Below are 24,977 nucleotides of genomic sequence, written 5' to 3'. Positions count from 1 at the left end.
ATCTGTGACATGTTTCCACAGAACGTTTTTATTCCAGTTCTGACAACGTATCTTTTATATTTTTAATATTAAAATTATTATATTGTACCAAACTTAAAGGACCTTTAAAGCTTTTTATTCGAAGTAATTTTAACGCTTCTTTAAATCTGATTTTACGTCGTATTCATTTTTCTATTTATGTAATAAAGATTGTAATAAATTTACTCACGCTTAAAACACCCTATAGATACGTAGTTAGGTGCCTATAGCACAACAACATGATTCAAACCTAAGCCTCTATGTGTACATAATGGATAGAGTACCTTTAACAATGAGTTAAGTCCATTATGAACCAGTATACAAATACGTACCTAGGTTGTTTACTGAAGAATCGTGCGTGCAACTGCAACGAATCGCACGGATAGTGTAGATCCGAGAAAGTTGTTCCATTCTTCTTTGTTGTACATGTTAATAACTTTAGCGCGCTGAAATATTCGTCGGTCATCCTCACGGAAGTGCTGTGCATCGTTGTTCACGATCTCGAGAAAAGCTCGTATGTATCTAGAACGACGATCGTTTGTTCCGAGACCGTGCATCAACGACTTTTCGCAGGAACGGGGACAATTTTGAACAACCCGCTGCGCTGTGTGAATGAAAAACCGGTAGTGCGTCGGCGCGACCGCGTTCACGCATTTACCGCAAAAAGAGAAAAGTGTACAAAAAATATCAACCCGTGTCCCGGGTGACGAACAAATTGACCACCGTAAAGACAATATACAACGGAGCAGTAAAAGAATAAAAGGAAGAGGATAAGAAAAAGGTAAAAAGAAGAAAAGAGACGAGACACGGTCAGGATAAAACTATAAAACGCGTCTCTGTTAAAAAGAGACGCGAACACGAGACGAGGGAGGGAACCGGTGCGAGAGGAGTGGCAGAGGAGAGGAGAGGGACCTCGTACGCTTCAGCACACGTACGATGCTCCGTTACGCGCATGCGCAGTCCCACGAGCGGTTTCCATCTCCAACAGGACACCGCGCGCCACAGCGGACCCCGCACACTGCTAAAGCGACCAAATAATCCGAATGGGCTGTAAAGCACGCCAGCCGCGCTGGAGTGGGGAAAGTGGGGCCTGTTGGTAGGGTAGCAAAGTGGGGAGAGATCCAGTCGGTGGTGGGGACAAGGCCCCGACCGAGCGAAGAAGCAACGAAGTTTCAGTTGATCGCTAGAGTTCGACCGTTAATGTGTGCTCGCTCAATCTGTGCTCCGTGTCGAAGATAACTGTAAATCCGCGACAAAGAAAGACGAAGTTTTACCTTGGACTAACCGAGAACAGAGAGGCTAATCTATCTCTGGACTTCGCGATTGGCGTGTATCGTTGTTAATAGTGACTATCGCGGAAACCGAAGTGATCCGAAAATTCGCTGGTTAATATTCAAGATATTTCTTTTTCTCAAGGTGGATTTTAATCAGAAGTGTAAGTACGTCTAGCTCGCAACTAGAACCATTGACACCACTGCAAACTTGAAATTTCGTTTTGTAACCAAGTGTAACACTTCGCCGTATATTGCGGTTCTTTCCAACAGAATCAGTGATCACTGATCGTCACTAGAATTACGTCCTAAGAGACGAGAAGACACTTCGAGAGATACCCAGAAGTGATTAGTGTGGTTGATGTCTCTGAAGAACGCAACTGTGGCCGACCATGGGAATGGTGCCTGAAGCCTTAGGGTGAAGTGTCACGTTAACATGCGCTAAGGTTCAGCAGAATGCCGAAAATTTTTCTAATCAAGAATCGATTGCATCAACAACAATTGAGACTATTAGAGGCACACCACGCCGGGAAGAATTCATCGACTAATGGTGCCGAACCTCTCAGTCTCATTGTGAATAAGCATCAGTGTAAGTATACTTCCCTTATTTTAATTAGCTCCTCTTGATACCGAGAAATGTACAGCTTTCGTTTCAACTGGGAAACTAAATTAGCAAATTTTTAGCAAATTTTTAGCGAAATCGCTTTAGCAAATTTTATGTACAAAATTCGTCGAGTTAATAATGAAAGATACAAATTTTGAAAATAGAAACGAGTGCCAAAATATTTTTATCATGAATATATCTTTTTAATACATCACAGCTGCGACATTTCATAAAATATCTATATATCTTCTATGCATTCCGAGTTGTCAAGTTTTGTGACAGATCGATGTCTTTCTGGCAGAGATCGCGATGCAAATTTGGACGATGACCTCGCGAGAAATTATAACAATTTCTCCCTGTCGTGATGAATGTCGATCCGCCGAGAAGATTGCGAAGCCGGTTTCGGTAGTTCATTAAAATTCTCGGTTTTCTTCGACTTGGTTAGACTACTTTTTTACACTCGGCTCTCTCATGGAAAAAAAGAAGTGCGTACCCGAGAATATTTTAGGGCAACCCCGCAGGTGCACATGAGTCGGACGCACAGGTGCCGTTGCAATTTAGGAGTACGTTTGCAAATTTGATTTGCAACGCTATCATTATCTCGCATTTCGTATAACGCGTTATTGTTTCATCGTTAGTCATCTGCATCAACGTTCGAAAACTAACACTTTTTTTCACTGTTTACAAGTTCATATCAATTATCAGTTTGTCTTTCCTTATCTAAAAGTTATTCAGCTTGATTAAATTTATGTACGAAATGGAATTTTCTTTCAGTAACATATGATTGCTGTATATCATATAATCAAACCAATAGTAATCATAAAAAATAATCCATCAGTCTAAAAAAGAAACTGAAGCTAAGATCCGATTATTATTATAGATTTCGTAGCGATCCTATCTCTGTTTTAACGCTTGTCAACTTACTCTTTGTAACGGTTATTACCAAAGAAAGGTGTAATACGTAAACGACATGTACATTTATCGCGCATTGTACGCAATATCATTTCAACGAACTTTAAATTAAACAAGAAAATAAATTTTCACGGGGAAACTGCACATATACTAAAAGTGTTATTAAATCGCTCGAGCATTATTTCAAGCAAAACAAACCAATAATGTACACGTGTCACATTCGTAACTTTTACGTACTATATATATAGAATTTCGTGTTTTAAATATTTCAAGTGCGATATCGATATTGATTTCCAGTTATGTAATTGATTGGAAGACAGGTTAATTGGCTTTTTAGCCTGGGGCGCCTATTCGGTAGCATAGCGCGAGATGATAGCCCGACGCGGTTCTTTTACAACGGTATAGTGAGTAGACAGACCGACGAAGTTGGTCCTAAACTGGTTTAGAAAAATGACTGGAACCGGTTCTTCTTTTTCGTCACTCCTTCTTTTTTCTCTCGCATCACGGACACGGTCGGTCGTTTCGAGAGTTGGATGTCGATGGCCTCGTATCGATTATCACGCGCCGCAGGTGCAAATTTACTTTCCGACGACGTTACTCATTAAGCAGCTCGTATATCAATTAAACGTACGAAACCCAGAACGCGTAAGTTTGCCATCCTCAAAGGAACAAAATAAGCGCAACTATACCTCGATAACCGAAAGGGATCCTAAGATCCTAGCAACTCGCTGTCAACAGAAACGCTTACTTGCGTTTCTCGATTATCACGCGATAAATCAGACGAAATTATTCGACGTTCATTAGCAATGACTGCCGTCCTTCGTGCAATTGTAAATTTGCTTTACCGTACATTTGACGACATTAATTTCGCGAAATAACGCGAAAAATCGACGAGATAACACCGACCGGTGTAGAGACGCGGACGCGCATTCAGTTAATCTGAAATTTGTCTTAATTCGGCGCCGCTCGGTAAGAGTTCGATAACGATACATCGATTTTCTCTTTCAACTTTAATTCAATTGTGCCGTAAAAAATTCATTTTAATGCACTGCATATGGATCGCAAAACGTTGACTCAAAGATTTATCCTTGATAATGCGGAGCAATCGTTACACCTTCGAGCTGGCATCAATGTACCGTTAACAGCTAAAGATAAAGAGACCATTGAATATTAATACGGCTAAAGTCGTCGTACTTAGTAGATTTATTGCGTCTACCCGTTAGATGAGATTCAATGATTTATCAGAACGACAATCTGTGCTGGAATAGTCTGACGCGTTGACGTGACGATGAAAGCACTCGACGTGTATGCAAAACGCGTGCAGAGTTTTTCTAGACGTATCTTCATATTTACGCATCGCGCAGAGATTTCTAATGCTCGACGAGCCACTTCCACGTTCGAGCCGGAGACTTCGATGCCCGCATACGCGGGACGTCACTATACTTTTCACGCGCTTCGTCGTAGCATAGTTTAACCGTATACTTAACATGCGTACGCTGACATATCATAGTTATCTCATTGATCGAATAATATTCATTCTATATCGATATACAAAATTCTTTTAATTCGTATCCTTCAAATATAAAATCTGAAATTGGTTTCACATCAAAGTATAAGTAATATCCAAGGGAATGATTCAAATAAAATTTCAAATAATTTTATCAAATATAATTTAAAACGACGTTGGTTTCTGTTTCTTTTGAGCTGTTACACGCGAATAGACGAAAGATATCGAATGAAATTTGCGTAATTGGCTGCAAAAAAAGGAACAGGTTCAAGCACGAAGGAAGCATTCATTGAGAACGTAGCTCTTTTTTACGCACGTTTCACTTATTACGGTTCAATTTGGTCACGCAGGCGTTACACGATATTACGCAACGCGTTACAATAAGAATTTTCAAGTTTCGCACGGTTCTCGCGCGAATTGCGCAACGTCGGAGCACGGGAACGCTCACGAGTCGATCGTCAATGTCTGTAATTCCACGACGGCCAAGGCGAGCTCCGCGTACCGGTGTTAGAATCTCGTGCCGGGTCGATAGAGAGGGAGTGATAGAAGGACGTGGCCGGTTCGAAGTCGTAAATAGAAAAGCGACCGGGAAAAATCAAACTCTCACATTCCTTGAATCAGAATTCTTATCGAACGTTTTGCTGCTTGCGCTAAGATTTATCGTCGGTTGGGAAAAGGACTATAAGCGAAATAGCGCTCGCGAAGAATACAACTTATGAATGAGCAGTTGCATATTTAAAATTGATCCGAGTTCGATGATTTCTTCATTTCTTAGCAACACTTTGGATATATTCGGCGAAGAAAAATCTCTTGCTCTTTTCTCAAAACCACAATGAATGTTGCTTTATATGAACTGATTGTAAGACAAATAGTTTATATCATTGGATTTCATTCATTTTTCTTACTCGTTATGACGTTTTACTCATATAATAGGAGTTGTTTAGATTTATGTAAATAGATTCAACCAGTAAAATCAAGCGATACGAATACCAGATCGGTTACTATTTCCTTGAAATAATCAACGTATATACGTATAAACAGAGTCCTACGGTATTAGGTTAATTTAGTTTGTTTCGTGTTAGTTCGAAAAGTCTCGAGTCAATACGTTAGATAGGTACAACTGCCGATTGTTTTATTCAGTTTAGAACATGCATCCTATTTAGATGTTAGCCGCAAACCGCGTCACAAGTTGCCGTACTATCACCGTGTGCGTGGAATGTGTTAAATTCGACGCGATGAATACGAATGCTGGCGACGAGCATAACAAAACATTGCCCTTAAAGTAGAATTGTAAATCGAAAGATATATCGGTATGATTTAACCAACTATCCGAAGGTCGGGGAACAGAGAACAATTTCGACGAAACGTCTGAATTTTGTTTCACCTAAGCTGAACGAGATTCGCGAAATATACCATTTAAAATCGTGTCGCTTTCCAAAGTTGGCGTATGCAGAATGGTGTGCAACTAGACGAACGTACCAGTCAGAGGCGGCGTTCGGCTGTCGTTGACACGTAGGGTAATCGCGCACCTGTGCCAAAGACTAGTACACCAGGATGTGCAGTCATTGTGACGAATTACAATGCACTGCTCGCGGTGTTCATCGTGCGTGCATTTCGAGGCACGCGCGTGTGCGTGTACTGGTATATGGGTATCAAAGGTACGGGTTTCCTCTAGCAATGGCAATGACAACCGGGTGAAAAACCTATCAGCTCTTCGTCTCTTCTAATTACTCGAAATATTACCACAATGTAGGCGTTCATTTCTTTCGTTTATTTCGATGAAAAACCTAAAATATCTCGTAAAGGACTGAAGCGTTATCGCGTACGTATATTTTAATTAATTGAAACCGGGTAGCTGAATGACTAACAGAAATCACCGAAGGACAGCTAAATGATATTTTAAGAGGGGATGATTTAACGACAGAGGTAAGTGTCGCGATAAGGAACATCGGTTGGCTTTGAAACGACACAGCGTGGACCTGTGGTCGCGCGGAAAACAGGTTCAGCTCGTGGTCGAAAGCAGTGTAAGCAGGTAGAAGACAGAACGTGGCTACGTCGTCTGGTTGCTGCACACACGCGCGACTCACCTGTTCACAGACGTTGCACGCACACTTGGCTACGGTCGCCGCACAGAAACAGCCGTATTAACGACTACCGTGCCGCGGAGGCTAATGGCGCAAGAGGGCCGTGACCGAAATTCTTTCGAAGCAAAGGGGCCAAGTGCAGAAAACGCTCAGCTCGATAAATCTGTTGCGACCGCCACCGAGTCCTTGCAAGAACGCGCGCTACCACCTCCTCTGATTTTCTCTTCGCGTTCGCGATCATTCTTCAACCATTTAGATAATGTTTAACTTCCTTGGAGGTTTATTTTTTTCTCAAGGCAGATGCACCGTTGCACCTGTAACCAGCCAGTTTCTCCAACACTTTCGTTTGTTTTCGATCTACGCGCAACGCTGTTTCTACTTTTTTTCTTTTCGTATTAAACGAATATCTTCTTCATCCCCTTTTTCTTTCTCTTCTTCTCTTTTCTTATTTTGCATGGCTGTTCGATGTCTTCCCTTTTTAAAAGGCTAAAACTGTTACGAATCAAAGATTCGGTTAATTTGAATCGGAACGATTGTTCGCTGCTAATATAACATTCGCTTTGAAGCAAGATACAAAACGATGAGAAACCGCAAAAAACAAGCAGGTGTATCGGTGAAAAAAATGGTGAGAGTTTCGGCTGAAGCGTGAATCTCTCTTTTTTCTCCGTTCATTTCCATCCACAATTGCAAAAAGCTCCACGAGTCAGAGGAATCGGCTTGCATTCGCGACGCGTGTTATTACGCTCGGCGAACACTGTAATTGGGAAGCCGCGGCGCGGCGACTTGGTCGCGATCTGCCGACATCGTGAGCACACCAGCATACGTAACGTCTTATTCAAAGATCATTATTCTAGCTAATATTCGAGCTGATAAACATGAAACGACATGAATGAAAATGCAACAGCTAATATCCATGGTTTTCGAAGTTTTTCTGCCGCTCTACAAACTTTTAAGTAGCCATTCGCAAAGGAAAAGCTGAAGCAGGTATCATTAATCATCGTTGCAACTTCAATTACGGTTAATCTAAATTAGAAATCTAAGTGAATCTGATCACGAGATTTATCATTTAATCGCCGTGTTATATGCATCTCTTGAATAGATTTAGAGCGATTTCAGATCTTTTAAATCTTTTTCTTTTCGAATCTTTTCCAATTTCCTCGCAAGATATTCGAACAATCGATTATAAAGATCCTCTTAGAGCTGTTTCAAAAAAAAAAAAAAGATATTTCAACCAAGAATAAGTTTCGAAATTATTAAAAAAATCTATAAAAAAGTATTTTGAACCGTCAATGTATTCGCCGAATATTTTATGCAAAAATATTATATCCGATACGAAAGACGCGAAGTCGCAGCATGGCTTCATTGCCCACGATTTTGCCATAATCATTGCTGAATAGTGACGGCAAGGAAAAAGGGGGAAAATTTTCCGCGTTGGTGTTGGAACTACCGTCCGCGTTCGTTTAATCGTGTGCCAGTATCGTACCGGTTTTTCCTGCGCATTTCCTGCAGAATGCAACGAGAGGTGGAACGCGCCGATTACGTTTCCGTATGTGCAACGAATGTCAAGGCTCAGCGTAGGTCTCGAAAACACGTTCTACTCCGTTCTCCATCGTTCTGTATTCGCTACGCTCATCACGCTCTAATCAATGGAAAATGACAAAAAGAAAAAGAAAAAAAGAGGAGAAACACTTTAGGCTGTTTGTATCTGTAATTGTGATTTGCGGTATCGAATCTTTTCATTTTTTCAATGCACACAGAATGCATTGTCGTTCATAATATTGTGCTAAAAATTCCACTGTTCAAGCCTATAACATTGAGTAGAATTTTTTACCTATCTGAACCCGTTGGAATAAACAACGTATATAGATAATAGAGATTCACCAATTTCCCTCCTTGAGGATGATAAGAGTTTACGTTCAAACAACAATTCAATGGTCAGGAGTTCGTTTAACCGTGCATTAGCGAAGATTTTGTTTCAATATAATAAAATTTCGTTATGTGAACATCACTTACTTGAATGAGCCCGCTGGAGGCGTCCCGTGATCGGTCCTGCGGCAAAACCACATTGCCGCGGACTTCTCAGAAGACACCCTTAATCCCAATCCCTTGATCTCGGCGACCACGTAGGCCACCGCCAGCTCCGCCAGACCGACGGTTCTACTCCATACCGTGCCCCAGACCAGCACCAACGTGTCATCGGCGTAGCACGTCAGTGTCGAGTTTGGAGGCATCGGCGTCCGAATCACTGCGTCGTACGCGATGTTCCACAGCAGTGGACCCAACACCGAACCTTGCGGGACCCGCGGTGTACAGCCCTCCCGGTCACCCCTCCGCCCCGAACGGTATAGACGATACTCCGGTTCCGGAGGAATGCCCGGACCACACCCCGCAGGTACGCTAGCACCCGATGTAATTCGGGGACCCGGAATATCCTGTCCCAGGGGATGCTGTTAAAGGCGTTGACCACGGCTGTGAACATCACTTACTTGAATGAGCTTTTAGTGTAACCGATTAAACGCGTTCGCTCTTGAATCCACCTACCCCAACATAAGCTTCTAGCAACGTGCACGAAAAATTGTAGATATCGTAGAGACTAGGTTAGACCCTAAGTTATAAACTCCATGTATATAAACTGCTTGTCTTACAAGTTCTTATAAACGAAGTTTTACTCTCATTATTTTATTACTTAAATTACTGTAGTAGAATTCCAAGCATAACTTAACTGGACAACAAAGAAACTATGAAGTTTCTGAACGTCTATACAGACACTACATTCGAGCCTACATTGTAACCTTCGTCGAGCGTTGTACGACTCTAGGTCGAACTTTTATTTCATGTTTATATTTCGTACTTATCATTTTGACGTATGACTGTTACGGTAAGATTGTCATGCCACGTCAAATATGCCGCCCGAATGATAAAAATTTTTCATCAAGATTATTTCAACTTCACCGGTCACATCGACAGCGCAATGCGTAGCGAGACCTCGGTGCTCTGTCGAGAGAATTGCCTGTGCGTCCAGTAGTAGTTGCATTTCTCGTCGCAACTTTTCACCGAGCGACGAGAACGACCGCGGAAGATAGTCTGCCTTGATCTTCCGTTGTGCGCCTCTAGAAAGACGTTGTTCGCGAGAGAAGAGTCGCGTTAGAAGGAGGGAGGCCACGGTCGGAGAAGAATTAACGGACAACAGGAGGAGGGACAGCGTGCACGGTTCCATTACGTAAGGCAACCGTGTAGCTGCGTGTACAGTGTCACCTTGCTGTTCGCGATGCTTCGACCCACGCACAGTACCGCTACGCAAATGCTACGCAGATACGGTGCAGCTAGCAGCTAGCCTCCTCTGTCCACACCGACTCTCCTCCTTCGACTCTTCTTTTCACGTCTTGTCAGTTACCTCGCGAAGTTTAAGTCAACGGAACCGATTCTTTGCGGGGAATTAAGCACATAATATCGATATTATTTCGAAATAGACGCGCGTTCGATAAGGCGCTCCGTTCATTGAAAAATAAGGGGTACGATCATTGATTTTGTTTTTAAAATGTTCAACTCTGAAACTTTAACGTTATTCAGTAGTATTTTCCTTTTCGTAGTTCAGCGTTTGTAAATATAACGATGCAGTTCGTTTCAAAGATATTTCGTAATGGCGTTCTTCTTTTTGAAACTTCGAAATGTTCAACTTTGAAAAACTGACAATTATTTCATAAAATTTTCTCCCATATAATTCGAGTTTCGAGTATTATATACATATATATAGAATAAGAATTACACTAAGTTATCGATCTTCCTAACAGTTATTAGGAACACACATAGATTAATTGAGATCCAGACTTGTAAAATTATACGATGGAGGGAACAAGCGTGACAATAAAATACCATGACTTATACATGGTATATTGGACTTATTTGAATTGTATGAGTTTCTGGAAATTCTAGACGCTGCTCGCAATCTTGAAGATGTCAACGTGACTTGGCTGACATTTCCACAACTCCACCATATATACATATATAAGACGTTAATAAATAATCAACATTTTTTTCCAGACTCTCCAAGCGTCGGATATACTGCATATAAAATTTTCTTATCTATCCACTCTTATTTGTTTAGCTGATCTATCACCGACACGTTCTTTGAACAATTGTCAGACAACGCGGGCATTTTTCGAGAAGAATTTTTAAACAAGGAGCTCCATCTTCAAGTTGCCGCTTTTTTTTTGCAGGTCCACTTTAACTAATTGGGAGTCCAGTTTCCGGGCCACCGGACTACGAATATTAGGTTTAACACATTTTTCTTACATATTTTAGGTGCAAATACTTTGCAAAGTCAGTTAATACGATTTTAATGAGTAACATCGTTTAACTTTAAACGATGCGCCAGAAAGACTTTGAAAATAGGATCTTCTTAATGATACGACTCGTGATTCATAAAATATGCAGAGCTTCCATAATTAACGCAAATCCCTGTGTACATTTTTATGGGCTCTGCAATTATTACGAATAAATTATTGCATTTTATAATTATAATAATAATTAATTATAATAATAATTAATCCCTTGCGGACGAGTGTCGGCAAATAGCCGCTCGTATCTGTTCACAGTTCCGAGTACTTATTTTGAGGTGTCTGGCGTACTTCTATTTTTCTGAGCGATAATCTTATGCGTATTTACACATGGATATAGTAAACTAAACAGTAATAACTTTTTGATGAAAGAAAACTATAGATCTTTAGAAATCTTATCTTCCGTTTAAAGTAAACTCGCGATGTAGGATGATGGTCGAGTCAGGCCGAACTTCAGTCTTTCAATGGCATTACCAGACGAATCAGCAAGCTTTTTACATATTTTATATATTTTTTATAATACCTTATACACGATGCCTAAAAAATCCAGAAAGCACATGTTCGATAATGATAATACAAATATTATTTTGAACCTGACATAGAACACGACGACAGTGCTTCAGACAGTGAAAACGAACTCCGTTCAACAAGAATACACAACAGAAATAGTGACAGTAATGAACTAAATTTTGAAGAAAATAATACAAGTTTCGACAATAAATAATGCAATCATTCTGCGTATATATTTTCTCAACTGCGCACGCCAGTACCTCCACAGCGACGCTTGCTCGTCGAGCTGACCCGTCCGCAAAGGATTAAAAACGATACACGCTTCATCCCTTGATCATCGTGATAATCAACCGACATTGATTCGATGCAAGTATCGCATCGGAACAATTATTATTGGCGACGCGCATTCTTGCAGTAGTCATGCCTTATTGTTCGCGTACGTGTGTTGAGCATGAGTTTACTGCCGAGTTTGCGCTTCGCGTCTGGATCTGATTCTTCCATTTGATTTTTCCCCCATTTTAATCCCCCATAAGCATAACCTGGATTTTTTAATTTATGTAATTGTGATAGTCCTAGTTATAGTTATCTGAAGTGAGTAATTACTGTTATTTGTGGTACCTTTGATCAAATTCTCTATCTTTCGATTCAGCAAAGCTTGACGTATGACATATATATATATATATATTATGTATACATATTACAAAGGTTGCTATTTACAAGTTAAAATAGCCGAACCATGATGTACATGTTACTTTTTACTGAATGAATTTGATTTTGATCAAATCACTCAGGAGCGAGCATCAAAATTACAAGCGCAAAAATTATTTTCCCCGAAGGAAGGAGTAAAACGATTTCATCGAACGCTCTCCTTCTCTCAATTAAAATTCCAAAAGGCGGGGCAACCAGCTACTCTCGTTAAGGTTCAAAAGACGACGCGTCGCGAGTTCGAATCCTCGGTATGGAGCTCAGCATTTTGAAAGGGCGGAAAAACCCAAAATTTCTCTAAAAATACCAAAACACACTACAAATTTTGTAGCAGTGCAGAGAAACTAATCTACTAACTAGTTTCGAATGTGAAAATAGATCCTCTCGAAGTAGTGGGACAATGGTTTCTTCCAATGTAATTACTTCTGGTTCACCGCAGTAGTCAGATTCGCGACCGATAAAACGAATCTAGCAGTCGTTCCAAACGAGCCGCGGAGTAATGCAAAATTTGCACTGTGAATCGATTACAAATCTTTAATGGTACGCTTTCGAGACACAAACGCACCAGTTAGTTGGAATGGCTGGAAAGTACCGAAGCGAGAGATCAGTCAGTGAAAGACAAAATTGGCGCATTGTTTGGGCCGTCTGTGTATCCGCGTGAACGCGAATAAACGATGGCGTGTAAGCGGTGAAGGTTCGTAGCACCACGGGTAGCCAAAAGGAAAGGAAAGGAAAAACTGGAGAAAAAAAAAGGATTTAAGGGAGTGGTCGGGGCGTAAGTAGGTCGACTAAGTCGAGGCGTTCGATCGAGCAGACAACAACCAGCCACGAAGCTGCCGCCAGACCAATGGCTGACAAGACAGAAGCTTCTCCCGCCAGAATATCCAATCTGCCTCTTTTTCTCTCTGATCATGAACTTCGTGTTCGTATGATTCCTATAGGGTTTCGACGAAGAACGGTCGTTCTCTTCCTCTTCAGATCTTAAATCTATATATACATAGATGTTGTAGAGTTTTTCTATACAATCCTCGTAATATTGCGATCAATGATAATGTGACATATAGATATTGTCGACGATAGAAGGGATCGCTGCAGGAATATAATAATTTCATCTCCTAGTCATTGTTCTTCTTGTTATTCCAATTTGATATAAATTCTTCAATATTAGTAGTAACATCTGCATTTTCGATCATGAAATCTATTTACTTCTGTTCGTCTACGATAAATGTTATTGAAACGTTGGAGCCATCTCTTCATTGCCCCAAGCCTTTCAATCGGAAAAAGATGAAATAGCTTTACGCTTACATCGTTTTTTAAGAGAAAACTACACAATCCTGTTTCGTCGTATTTCGAACATAGGCTACGGTTTAAAGAGACGATGCAACTACTAACGCTCAAGACGTATTTTTCGCTACGACAGCGCGAACCGAAGAACTAAAATGCGAGTCATTAAAAGGTGATAGATAAACGACCGGAGGAAAAAAGCAAACGCGACGTCATTGCATTCGTCATCGGAGACTCTTCAACCCGTTACTTTTTAACGTTGAGCACCGTGAGGCTCGGTCGAACGTTCTTGCTCGCCTTGGACCATATCTTTATAGCGATCGAGTTCGCGGAGCCTCATTTAAAATGGAACTGTCTATGCGGTGCGCTGGCTCAAGCTAAAGCATTATTATCATAGTATCTCTGTTGTATCTTCTGGCTTCTGTAACGAGGAAATCCCGTCAACTACGCGACAAAATCACCAGCGGGACGGAAATCGGAATTTATAGTAGGAGATTAAGCGACGATATCGTAAACCGCGCGGGTCCGCGCGCGATGCCGTTTAGAATGACGCATACTCAATGTCACACGATCTCCTAACGTTGATTTCAACTTTTCTACGATACACTTGCTCCTCGTTAACTGTCGCTTCGTCTTTTTCGTGACACAGCCATCTCTGATGACAGTAGCGACATCGGTCGTAATCCAGTACTTTCGTGAGATTTAGCCCAGAAGTTTCCTATAATTGAGAGATTAAAAGGGAAGAAAGACGAATCAATGGTGATTAGGTCGGTTTTGATCTTCGCGATTATAAATGTGATTTATTTCTCACGGGAATGATAGAATCTATAAAATCCAAAGGATCTTTTCTGTCTGTGATAAAACTCGAGAAGTGCTCGTTTCAATGTTGTAACCTGTTACATCGTTTACTAATGTATTATTTGACACGTACCACAACGCTACCTTGTACAAACTACACGACGAAATAATCACTCTGTGATAGAACGAGCACGACGGGGGTTTCGCGTTAGATTTCGATCGTTTAAAATTAGATGCTTGCATAGATTCGTGCGACTTTATCATACTTACATGGTAGAGAGACATATAGAGAACGTTAGTTTAATATAGAACGAACGTTACGAGGGTGTTGCGTACGGTCAAGGCTTGAACAGCTATCAGATCTTTCTCGTTCACCGAGAGACCGTTCGGTCTTTCAAGACTCCTAACCGGTCAGGCCTCCCCCCTCATTCTCTCTCTTTCTCTCTCTCTCTCTCTCTCTCTCTCTCTCTCTCTCTCTCTCTCTCCCTCCCTCCCTCTCTCCACTCTCTCTCTTCCTCTCTCTCTCTCTCCCTCCCTCTCTTCCTTCGATCTTCGACTTTCGATAAGGATTCGAGGCGACTGAATCCTCGGTACAGCTAAATTGCTCGAAAACTCACAACGCGGACAATCGAATGGGCATCGCTAGTCTCTCGGCAGGGAGCTGCTCGTTCCTGCCGAAGCAGACTCGAAGTACCGGTTCTTGTTTCTTCTTCTCGCTCTCTCGTGGCCTCCCTTTCTTCTTCTCTGTCCAGACGGAAGAGTAGAAAGAGGGAAAGAGAAGGACAGAGAATTCCTTGGAGGAGGGAAGACGCGACTGGAAGAAAAAGATCGGTACGCCGGTCACGAAGCTCGCGCAGGTATTTATAGCACGGCCCCGGACCTGTTCGAGGGATTTGGTCGGAGGATCTCACGTACACGGGCCGATTCTGTTTGAAGGTTGCTCAACCGCGAACAGAACCCGCCATTTTGGTTCCTCTCTACCGCGGACCCGTTGTTACCTTCGACTTGGAGGTGTGACGCAACCGCTTGCGTAAAGACGCGTCGTTAGAAGCATTCTCTAAACGTTTGACCCACCGTCTCTATAGAACCATGAAATCTCCGCTCGTAGAAACGCGTTTCGCCCCAGGGACGGAGCTGTCGCGATCGCTGCTGGTAGCGCTGGAACGAAGGACGTTCGAAATCCTAATGATGATGACAGGTGCCATGTACTATATGGAAATATCGAAGATCGGTTGTGATTGATAGCAGTCTATTAGTATTTATTGCCTTGATATTCTTTAGTGGTTAAAGAAGTGACGAATTAAATAGCAATGAAAATTGAAATTATTAGCGAAACGAGAGTTCCTTTGCCGAGTTTTTTTTCCTGAAATCCTCACCTATTACGAGATACGTAGATAGCTCTTCGATTATATTTCGATTCGGTCGTGGTATTTCAGTTTTTAAATCGTCCATTTCATTTCGTATTTAATTAACTTCTAACTTTGTTCTCCGCCGTGTTACATTTCTGCGATATGAAAAGATACAACGAGATTTGTATTATAATAAAGTCAAAGTACGCGCAGATAGATCATTTTCTGAAAAATAGCGGTAGATTGACTCACATCACTACGATTGTCAATCGTAAGCAAGAAGAAACTTTTTCTGTGTTCGAATCGATAGTTGAAAGCGCGATCAAAGTTTAAAAAAACGCAGAGTGGGAAAGGCTTTCCTCGTCGCTGGCCCCATATAGACGGCGCGCACGTGCTCACAAAAAGTAGCGTGTCCTCGCGACTGGTTTCCTGGTTTCCGCTCGAATGGCTTCGTCGGCCGACACGATGTCCTCGTGCTCCATTCGCGAAACACAGTCGGTGTCAAAGTCAAGAGAACGCAGACCCAAGCGTATCCCGGTAATAGAGAGAAATTACGAATGCGACTCTACGGCCAGATGCCTCAGCCCCGGCCCGACCGATCAAGCGATCCGAGACTGCGTGTAATTGCCTCTCAGACTGTCCTTGAAGGGCGCTCCTCCTGTTCGCGTCTGTCCGCCGTAAATATCATTGTCGAACGATGGAAAGTTGCACGCCGTTGCAATCGCGTAGCTTACTCGCTTTACTTGTACTCGCAAGGTTATCGTTATTTTATATTCAAGAGCGTCGTTCGATCGGGTAACGCGTGTAGCTGTAACGCGAGCTTGAACAAGGTAGCGTATGTGAAAAAGATAACCGTAAGGCGAAATAGATTGTCGACGTTGGTAGAAATAGCGTAAGCCAGTAAATTTCGAATCGGCCGACTTTCAACGTCGAGCGTAGTCTTACCAATTGCTATGTAAACTTTGTAAGTGATACGGAAGACGTATTGCAAATAAATTGTGGTGTGCTTTTCTCTTCGCACGTTTCTCTTCAACCATTGAATTTTTCCAATCTTTTCTCGTACAATTTTTCGTATAGTTCATTCTTTCTTCGTATCTTTTATGAGGCAATTTAACACGTTGACGCCGTGACCGATATTCAGGGTTTTCTCTGTGAGGCGGCGCCCGAATGCACGGTCTGCTTCGTGGCGCGGTGCAGTGTCAGATTAGACTGTTCAACACGATCGCAATTTTTCAACTTTGACCTCAATTTATAGCAAAATTACAAAAGCTATACGGTTCCTGTTGGATTCAATGAATTCCGTGGACTTCAACTAATACATTGATATATAATAGTTTGGCAATATCAATTTGCATATATCTGTAAATGTTGAGTATAGCTGACGGGACCAACTTTGACCCTAATCTTGGAATACTCTTTTCGATTTTTCTCAAAAATTAGAGCTCTGATGCGAATTCTAACCATCACACGCAATTCTGTGAACATTTTTCTATAAGAAACGTACATAGTGCGAATCAAAAAATTTTTCAATTCCGTACAGGAAAAAAAATAGACATGCATGTTCGTCGGAGAACGACGGCGCGCGTAAGGAATATGCACGATGAAAATAGTGTTAGGTTAGGTTAAATTTTTAAAATGGACTGATAAAAGACTAGTATATATGCTAGCTATTTTCAAAAATCACAGGTGTGTTATTGTTCAGGGGAAAAAATTATTGATCACCTTTTAAGTTTAGTGAATCCCCACAGAAAAGAAATGCCAAGTGAAAATAAAGTACTGTCCAAAAAACATTCACATTTTCTGCAGTCGTACCAAGGGTCCACGAGTAAAACGAGACAGCGGTGTAAACAATGTTATAAACGCATTTCTAGAGTAAACGGTAGAGAGTATGCCGCGAATAAAACCAAAAAAGTAACAACATATTGTGATCGTTGTAAAGGCAAGTTGGCACTCTGTCTAACATGCTTTAAAAAATTGCATAAAAAAAGGAAATAATTATGTTGTTTATAATATTGAATTGTTATGTTTTTACTATTGAATGCCTGTTTATAATGTTGAGATAAAATAACATAAACCTATTTTGTACTACCTATTTTGTGAAATGCAAGTGTAATCCACCGGCGATGCACGCCGTCTCGCGGGACAGGCTCGTGTGACCCATCGGTGATGCATGCTGGCATCAACGTATTAAACGGTTGATAGGATCTAACGCCCGTCACCGTTCATGGGAGAAGCGGTTTTTCGAATGAATTCTAATGGTAGCTTGGGTTTAATCGTGTGCGAAACAACGTTGCTGCTCGAGGACGAATTACGAGGCGGTGCGTGAAGGACGCACGGAAAGAGAGTATAGCATACGGTACCTACGAACCCCCTCAAGGTTGCTCGTAAATTCAACCATCCTGACTCTACGACGAGAGCCCATATTATAACCGTATGCTCATTACTTATTCCAGACGCATCAAGCATTAAAATTTTGTCTGAGTCGAACTAAATTTGCGAATTTTAATCATCGAACAGTCTTCTCACCCAACGACGATCAACCTACTGCAAATGAATTTGTTAAGAATGTTTAAAACAAAAAAAAATCGGCTTTTAGAGCTAAAGCTTCATATCAACTTATTATCTTTTTAATTGTTTTTGCCTTTTTTGATTCATCCAATCGTGATGATGCATCTAAATATTCCCAGAATAATCCAATAATCCAAATATAACATGGTCACAACAAAAACACTTGGCACGGGAATATTATGTAAACATAAGAATATTGAATTCAACGATACAGATCGCGAGAAAACAGACGATGATCGAGCAACGACTCCGGAATCGTTACGCAGCAGCAGTCCAGCTTCTTCTCCGCCGCCACAATGGCAATCGAGCACTCCAACCGATACACCGCCGCGTCGATTCATCTCGAGTATTCTCGGCGGAGACGTACCATACGGGAGCAGAGGACACGTACTGACTAGGGCGGAACGTAAGGAATATAGCAGCCCACCGATCGTTCCCTCCTCTAGCGATGCTACTCAATTTCTCTCGAAATCGGAGAAGCTGGTGCTACCCAGACCTGACACTCCTCCAAAAACGCCAAGAGTCGAACCACCGACTAGAGTGTCAGTCATTCAGAGGGTGCCTTCACAAGGTCAGTCAACGTCTAGGAGGGAGGATAAGGTTGAAGTGCCACAAGTTCACGAACCGGAACAGGTATCTTCATCATGTTTCACTGGGACTCTCCTGGGTCTGGATTTCTAGTCGCTTGAATTTTGTCCATGCTACCTTGTTATACCTGCGTTAACAAATATGCTCCTCTCTACTCTTTATTTTAAGGTTTCTCAATTTTAACGATTTCATTTCCATGGTGTTATGTGTATAATAGTATAAGCTATGTTGTATCTCAAAAATAGTCAACTTTCAGTGGTACCAGGAAAGTTATGGCAGTCCGCACATGTATAACGATCTTTCCATATTCACAAAAAAATACAAAAAAAATATCATAACTCGACCGAAAATAACTAAAACAATGTAGAAGGTGTTGGTTGTGTGCATCCTTAAATCATTACTCGCTTGTTATTCATCTCACGTCTATTTATCTCACGCATACATGTACTAATTAATTCTGGTGTAACCACCTGCAAAAATCCATCATGACAGCTAACACAGAGGACTTATTTTTGCAGGAACAGCCAATCGATTACGCCGTGCCGAAGAGAAAGGAAGAGGACGAGGAGCGAGGTCGCGAAGGTGCAAAAGTATCGCGCGCGATTGGTAATTCAATTGCCAGGCCTCTTCTAGCCATGAGATTATCTGGTCCTCAGGTAGTTCACGCAGCAGCAGGTCACGGAAGATCTTCAACTTCCGGTGGCAGCGGGAGTTCCGGTTCTAGCAACGGGTCTAGCAACTCCGGTAGCTCCTCTTCTTCGAATTCAGGCGGAAGTGGTAGCTACTGCGGAGGCGGGGCAGTCACAGGTGGTAGTGGAGGCGGTGGAGCTGTAGGCGGAGGCGCTGGAGGTGGAATGAATCCTGGTGGAAACGGTCGCGGAAATTACGGGCCGAGTTCGCCACCCACTGGCTCTTTACCTCCCTTCTATGAGTCCCTCAAGGGCGGAAATAATCTGGCAAATTTCGCAAATCAATACAACAGTACTCAAGGTATGATAGCTAATAATGGCTACAAAAGATATCTGGATAAGTGCTATTGTATTTATTATATATTTACATACTGATTAATTAGTAATATTTTGTACAATGTATAATAATATATAAAACTGTATAATATATAAAATATCCAAAACGAAATATTCGTTCCTTATGTATAATAACTAGTAGATGATATAAATCTTCCCTTAGGTATAATTTCTTTAGTTGTATTCATAAAATTATGAATACACAAATATTCGCAATGTATTACTAATCTATAAATATGCTATATTATACCATATGTCAATTACTAATATATGAATAAAATGATTGTCTCAGGAAACGGGTATTTGACACCATCACCGGCGGTAGGAATGGACTGCGACGCAGGACAGCAAGACATAAACTCGCAGCATTCTCAATATAATGCTCAAGAGGGCAAGCAATATTCTCTTCTACAGAATGTGTGCGCATCTTATGGTTTGACACTGAAGGAGGAGGAAGATCTATCCGCATACAAGATACAAACAAACGATTTGCTATCGGGACATTATGGCGCCTATGATATGACCGACACAGGAATGATGGTAGACATGGTGACGGGCGCCGTTGTAGATCCTCTTCAGTTCACCGCTACCTTGACCTTCAACTCACCCTCGGATCATACCGCTCTTCTTGAGAGTCTGAGCGATGCCGCCGATTTATTTTTACCGAGGCTACCAGCTGAGGATGGTAGCAACGATCTTCTGGAAGAATCTTTGCACTCGCCAGCTTCGGCTGGAAGTGGAATCGGCCAGGACGGCGGGCAAATGACCACTCCCGTAGAACCGAGCGTCGATCCTTTCCCAGAGCACAGCATGGCCTTAACCAGAGGCTTCGACACGTCGAGGTAAGTACTCGTGAACAATCCTTTACTCGGAATCGAGCTGCTTTCGATGTTCGCACGCGATACGCCTCTCTAACGTTTGTGAATGTCACGTGTTCTGTTGCATTGGAAATCGAGACTGCTCTTTGAACTGGACATTGAATCGTAAGAGAAAGCTGTAAAATTCGCTTTATTAAAAAGGATTCCGAGGAACCAAATGAGATGCGCTCGAAAGTTGTTCGTCGACCGTCGTAAAATAATACAAACAAACAACCATCTCTGTTCAGGAGCAGCTACACAGCAGTTCCTCAACATTTCAGTTCGAAATTAGGGCTGACCTACGCTACAGCAGAGTCAAGTTATCAGCCCATTGCCAAGGAACGCCCAGAGCTCGCGCTTCACATTAATCAGAACCCTCAACACCACTCAGAACCGCAGTTGCAACAGTTACAGATACAGGTGCAGTTGCAACAACACCAACAGCACCAACACCAGCACCAGCACCAGCAGCACCAACAGCATCAGCAGCAGCAACCGCCGCCGCAACAGCAGCAACAACCGCCGCCGCAGCAGCAGCAACACCAAGGACTGTTGAGTCCAGGATTAAGTTTTACCGGTAGCGGTTAGTGTTCATATCGCCTCTTTCCCTTCGTAAAACAGCTTGTACAAATATCCTATAGTAAAAGAACCTACATCAACTGTAACCATAGCTTTACTGTAATGTATTTAAGGATAAAGTTAACCATTTAATACTATTGATGTTAGGTTTGGAATTAGATTCTGCTAGTAGCGTTGGTGGAAGCTTACCAAGCCCAGGAGCTGCTAGCTGTTCTTTGGACGCCGCCTCGACCAGCACATCGCCATCCTGTGCTCTGATGGAACACGCACCAAGCCCGGCGGCTGCGGTGTCCTCTGCGTCAGTAAATACCGTACAACCAACTGGCCCTGTCGGAGAACCACCACTGACGCAACGGGTCGGTGTACTACAGCAAAGGGTAAGCACCCGAAATTGATCCAGGCAAAAGCATACTTCTCGTCTACGAACTCGAATACGGCTAAGAGTATCTGTATGGCATTGTTGGTGGATCTGAAAGCCCGCCTTTTCTTCCTCTCCTTTCCCTCCTTACTGTCCTTTGTCTCTTCTTATATTTCAGCTTTCTTGCTTCTTTCTTTCTTCTTCTTTTTGCTACTCCCTTCTTTCTTTTCTTCCTCCTTGCTTCCTTCTTTCTTCTCTTCCTCCTTGCTTCCTTCTTTCTTCTCTTTCTTGGGGTCGACCACATATATTTACATTAAATGTTACATTAAATGTGCTTGAAAAGATATGATTTTATAATAAACGCAGGACGCTATTCTATGAAAACTAGCAAGGAACAGACCTATGCCTGTATGTTCCGAAATGCTTAAACACTGCCATATAAATGATTAAAGGCTTCCAAACGATACTTATTTGTAGAATATTTGGCTTCGATCAATTCAAACGCATCAAAGTTTGCTCGATAGCACAATTATGCAATGCCAATCAAATAGAGTGCTTCATCCATTACCGATTGAGTTACAAAATAATAGATTAGATGGGTTAATACATAAAGCTAATCGTGATTTTGTTACAGCTTGGGCTTCCTGGTGACTGCCAATTGGAGTTTGTAAACGGCGGCCACGGAATTAAGAATCCTCTGGCGATCGAGGGTCAGAGACAGGCTGCGGCTACTCGCGAGGAAGAGAGAGCAGCTCGACCTCCGCCTGGCAAGGTAAACGTCATTCTTTGATGTTTTTCTTCACCATATATCGCATATTTTATTAAGATTTGCATTCCTCAGGCAGTAGATTTAGTGCTTTACACACCTAGATCCCAGTTTCTGATTACCGTTCCAGTTTTGTCATTGTTACATATTTCATGCGGTTGATATGTACTTCGCAACATGAAGAATGACACGAAGAATATTTTTAATAAATGAAGAAAATTCGTTGATTTTCAGGATGACGATCCAAATCGTTTCACGTGCCGCGTGTGCACCAAGAATTTCAGCTTGCAAAGACTGTTGAATCGCCACATGAAATGCCACAGCGACGTAAAACGTTATTTATGCACATTCTGTGGCAAGGGTTTCAATGACACGTTCGATTTGAAGAGGCACACCAGGACACACACCGGTGTTCGTCCGTACAAGTGTAATCTCTGCGAAAAGAGCTTCACGCAGAGGTGCTCTCTGGAAAGTCACTGCCTTAAGGTTCACGGTGTTCAACATCAATACGCATACAAGGAACGTCGCACAAAGGTAAGGTTCAAAATTCAATCAACATACAACAATATTTTCTATCTTTTTTTAAGTCACGACGGTCTTGTATAATAGTAAATCACTTGACATAATTATAAAACAATAGCTTCTCTTGACGTTATCTGATAGAGAAACGCGTGGTTGAATTTGCAATAAAAATTAGTGTTCATATCGCCTCTTTCCCTTCGTAAAACAGCTTGTACAAGTGTAATCTATCAATACATTATATCGAAATAAGTATAAGTATAAATAACTTATTTAAGTTATTTAATTTATAAATAAGTATAAATAATGTATTTATACTTATAAATACTATAATACTTTATATACTTTATACTTATAAATACTATAATACTATATATACTTTATACTTACAAATAACTTAAATAACTTATTTATACTTATAAATATAGGTATAGTGTATGCTGATTCAGATCCTTACTCTAGCAGTGTTAAATTACACTTGAGAGTGATAGGGAGCACTTTGATACATTTACAGCAAAGGATATTACCAACAAAATTAACCTTGGTGTGTAAATGTAGCTGAAAGTTACAAGAGGCAGCAGTAATAATCTACTTATAGCACTTTTGTTTCTAGACCTTGTAACCCAAAATAACATTCATATTCATAGGCACGATAATATAGACCTTTCCTTCATTTGATATTTTTTCTTTTTTTTTGCTTCATTAATTCTATTTTCTTCGTAACGGGTATATAAAAGAAAAGATGTAGAGTTTTCCTAGAAGTAATTACAATCAACAGTTTTGAAAGTTCTGCAATTTATATAACTTGAGCTTTTATCAAAGAGAATAACCAGAAACACATAAGAAAGCGGCGATATAACACCAATTTCTGGATATAAGATTGTAAGATTAAATGGATATTAATTAATGCCTTTATTTCTGTTCGTTTCATTCAGGTATACGTATGCGAAGAATGTGGGCATACGACGCAGGAGCCGGAAGTTCATTATCTACATCTGAAAGACAAACACCCATACAGCCCAGCTTTGTTGAAGTTCTATGATAAGCGACATTTCAAATTTACCAACAGCAATTTTGCCAACATGTTGCTCCAGGTGCGCAGATAGACTCCAATAATACCGTCATATAAATAAATAATAGAATAATATAAATATAAATAATAAAAAAAGAAACAATCATAAGAGGTAACGAGAACGTGATCGGTAATCGTTTGATTTTGTACCGTGTGTTTCTCCGTTCCTTGGTAGACAAAAAAAAAAGAAACAACGTTTAAAATTACGAAGTTAGATAGATAGGCAGGGGAGGGTGGGAAGAAATACAAAGTTGATCGAAATAGTAAACGATAATAAATTCATAAGAGATAGAACAAAAGGATATATGTTTATATATAAATATATGTATAGATAAATATAAAAAGATGATGTGTAGGGTACGTGAAGAGAGACGAGGAAAAAGAAATCCGTTATTCGAACAAAAAGAATAGCAGAAGCAAGAACACGAAATTGTTCTTCGTCATGTAACTCTTCAGGGTGGCCTGTTGCAACGGGACTCGCGGAATACGGACAGCTGCGTAAAATCAGCCTCGAAAAGCCTCGAAGCACCTCTTCAACGTGCCACGACATTGTTGCACCTGAGTCGGGCTTCCAGCTTGTGATGATGACTACAAAGACAACGAGAAGACAAACAAGAGGAAAAAGAAACGGAGGAAAGAAGAACGAAGAGGAAGGCTGACTACGATTTTTTAGCTACTCAACTGGAAGGCCATCAAACGCATCTTGAAATAAACGTCGCGCGAAAAGTACCTGCAGATGGCCCCCTTAAGCGGTGATACACGACGGCGTCGAGGGCCGATGACGATCAGATTAATTGCGAGAATCACGTGAATCTCATAATTATCCACGAGATTTGTACTGACCCGTGAATCCCAGAGCATAGGCATAAAAAAAAATAAAAAGAAAGAAAGTATATTTGCATACACAGTATTGCCTTATTGAGTACACGATAACTGACGCATAAGGTTTCATCAACCACGTATAGGTAGATATATAATATATGTATATGTGTAGACTATGATATTTAGGTTACAAAAAAAGACGAAAGTCAAAGTTGCGAAGAAAAAAAAAATTATACCCAAAGACTCGGATCGAACGTTTCAGGAATGATGACCATTTCTTCTCGTCGACAAGATTTCCTTACCGCGAGATGGGATTACGCGGTCCTTTTTAGAACGTTTTTTTTTTCCTTTAGCAATACACGGCAAGTTACGTTGCTTTCCGACTTAGAGGGTAAACAACTACGTAGAAGTATCTGACATTTGCACGAGACCTGTGTCAGGTAT

General features: G+C 41.2%; 1 protein-coding gene across 5 annotated transcripts; it reads left to right on the top strand.

The window, feature by feature from the left end:
• Nucleotides 1-1,181: 1,181 nt before the first annotated feature.
• LOC100743268 (transcriptional regulator ovo) lies at nt 1,182-24,731 on the top strand. 5 transcript variants are annotated; one of them, XM_012387834.3, is made up of 11 exons: nt 1,182-1,453; nt 1,563-1,878; nt 18,162-18,580; nt 19,054-19,525; nt 19,853-20,402; nt 20,699-21,000; nt 21,144-21,373; nt 21,989-22,126; nt 22,355-22,654; nt 23,575-23,733; nt 24,168-24,731. In XM_012387834.3, the coding sequence occupies exons 2-11, from the start codon at nt 1,746-1,748 to the stop codon at nt 24,291-24,293; spliced, it is 2,829 nt and encodes a 942-aa protein (XP_012243257.1). In that variant the 5' UTR covers nt 1,182-1,453; nt 1,563-1,745; the 3' UTR covers nt 24,294-24,731. The 5 variants fall into 5 exon arrangements, with proteins under 5 accessions (XP_012243257.1, XP_012243256.1, XP_012243254.1 ...); XM_012387833.3 differs by having other exon boundaries at nt 20,666-21,000; nt 21,144-21,352; XM_012387831.3 differs by having other exon boundaries at nt 20,666-21,000.
• The last annotated feature ends 246 nt before the right edge of the window (nt 24,732-24,977 follow it).

Source organism: Bombus impatiens, unplaced genomic scaffold (genome assembly GCF_000188095.3).
Source record: "Bombus impatiens unplaced genomic scaffold, BIMP_2.2 scf_0487, whole genome shotgun sequence".
In the NCBI taxonomy this organism is placed as follows: Eukaryota; Metazoa; Arthropoda; class Insecta; order Hymenoptera; family Apidae; genus Bombus; species Bombus impatiens.
This window is presented reverse-complemented; position numbering and strand designations above follow the sequence as displayed.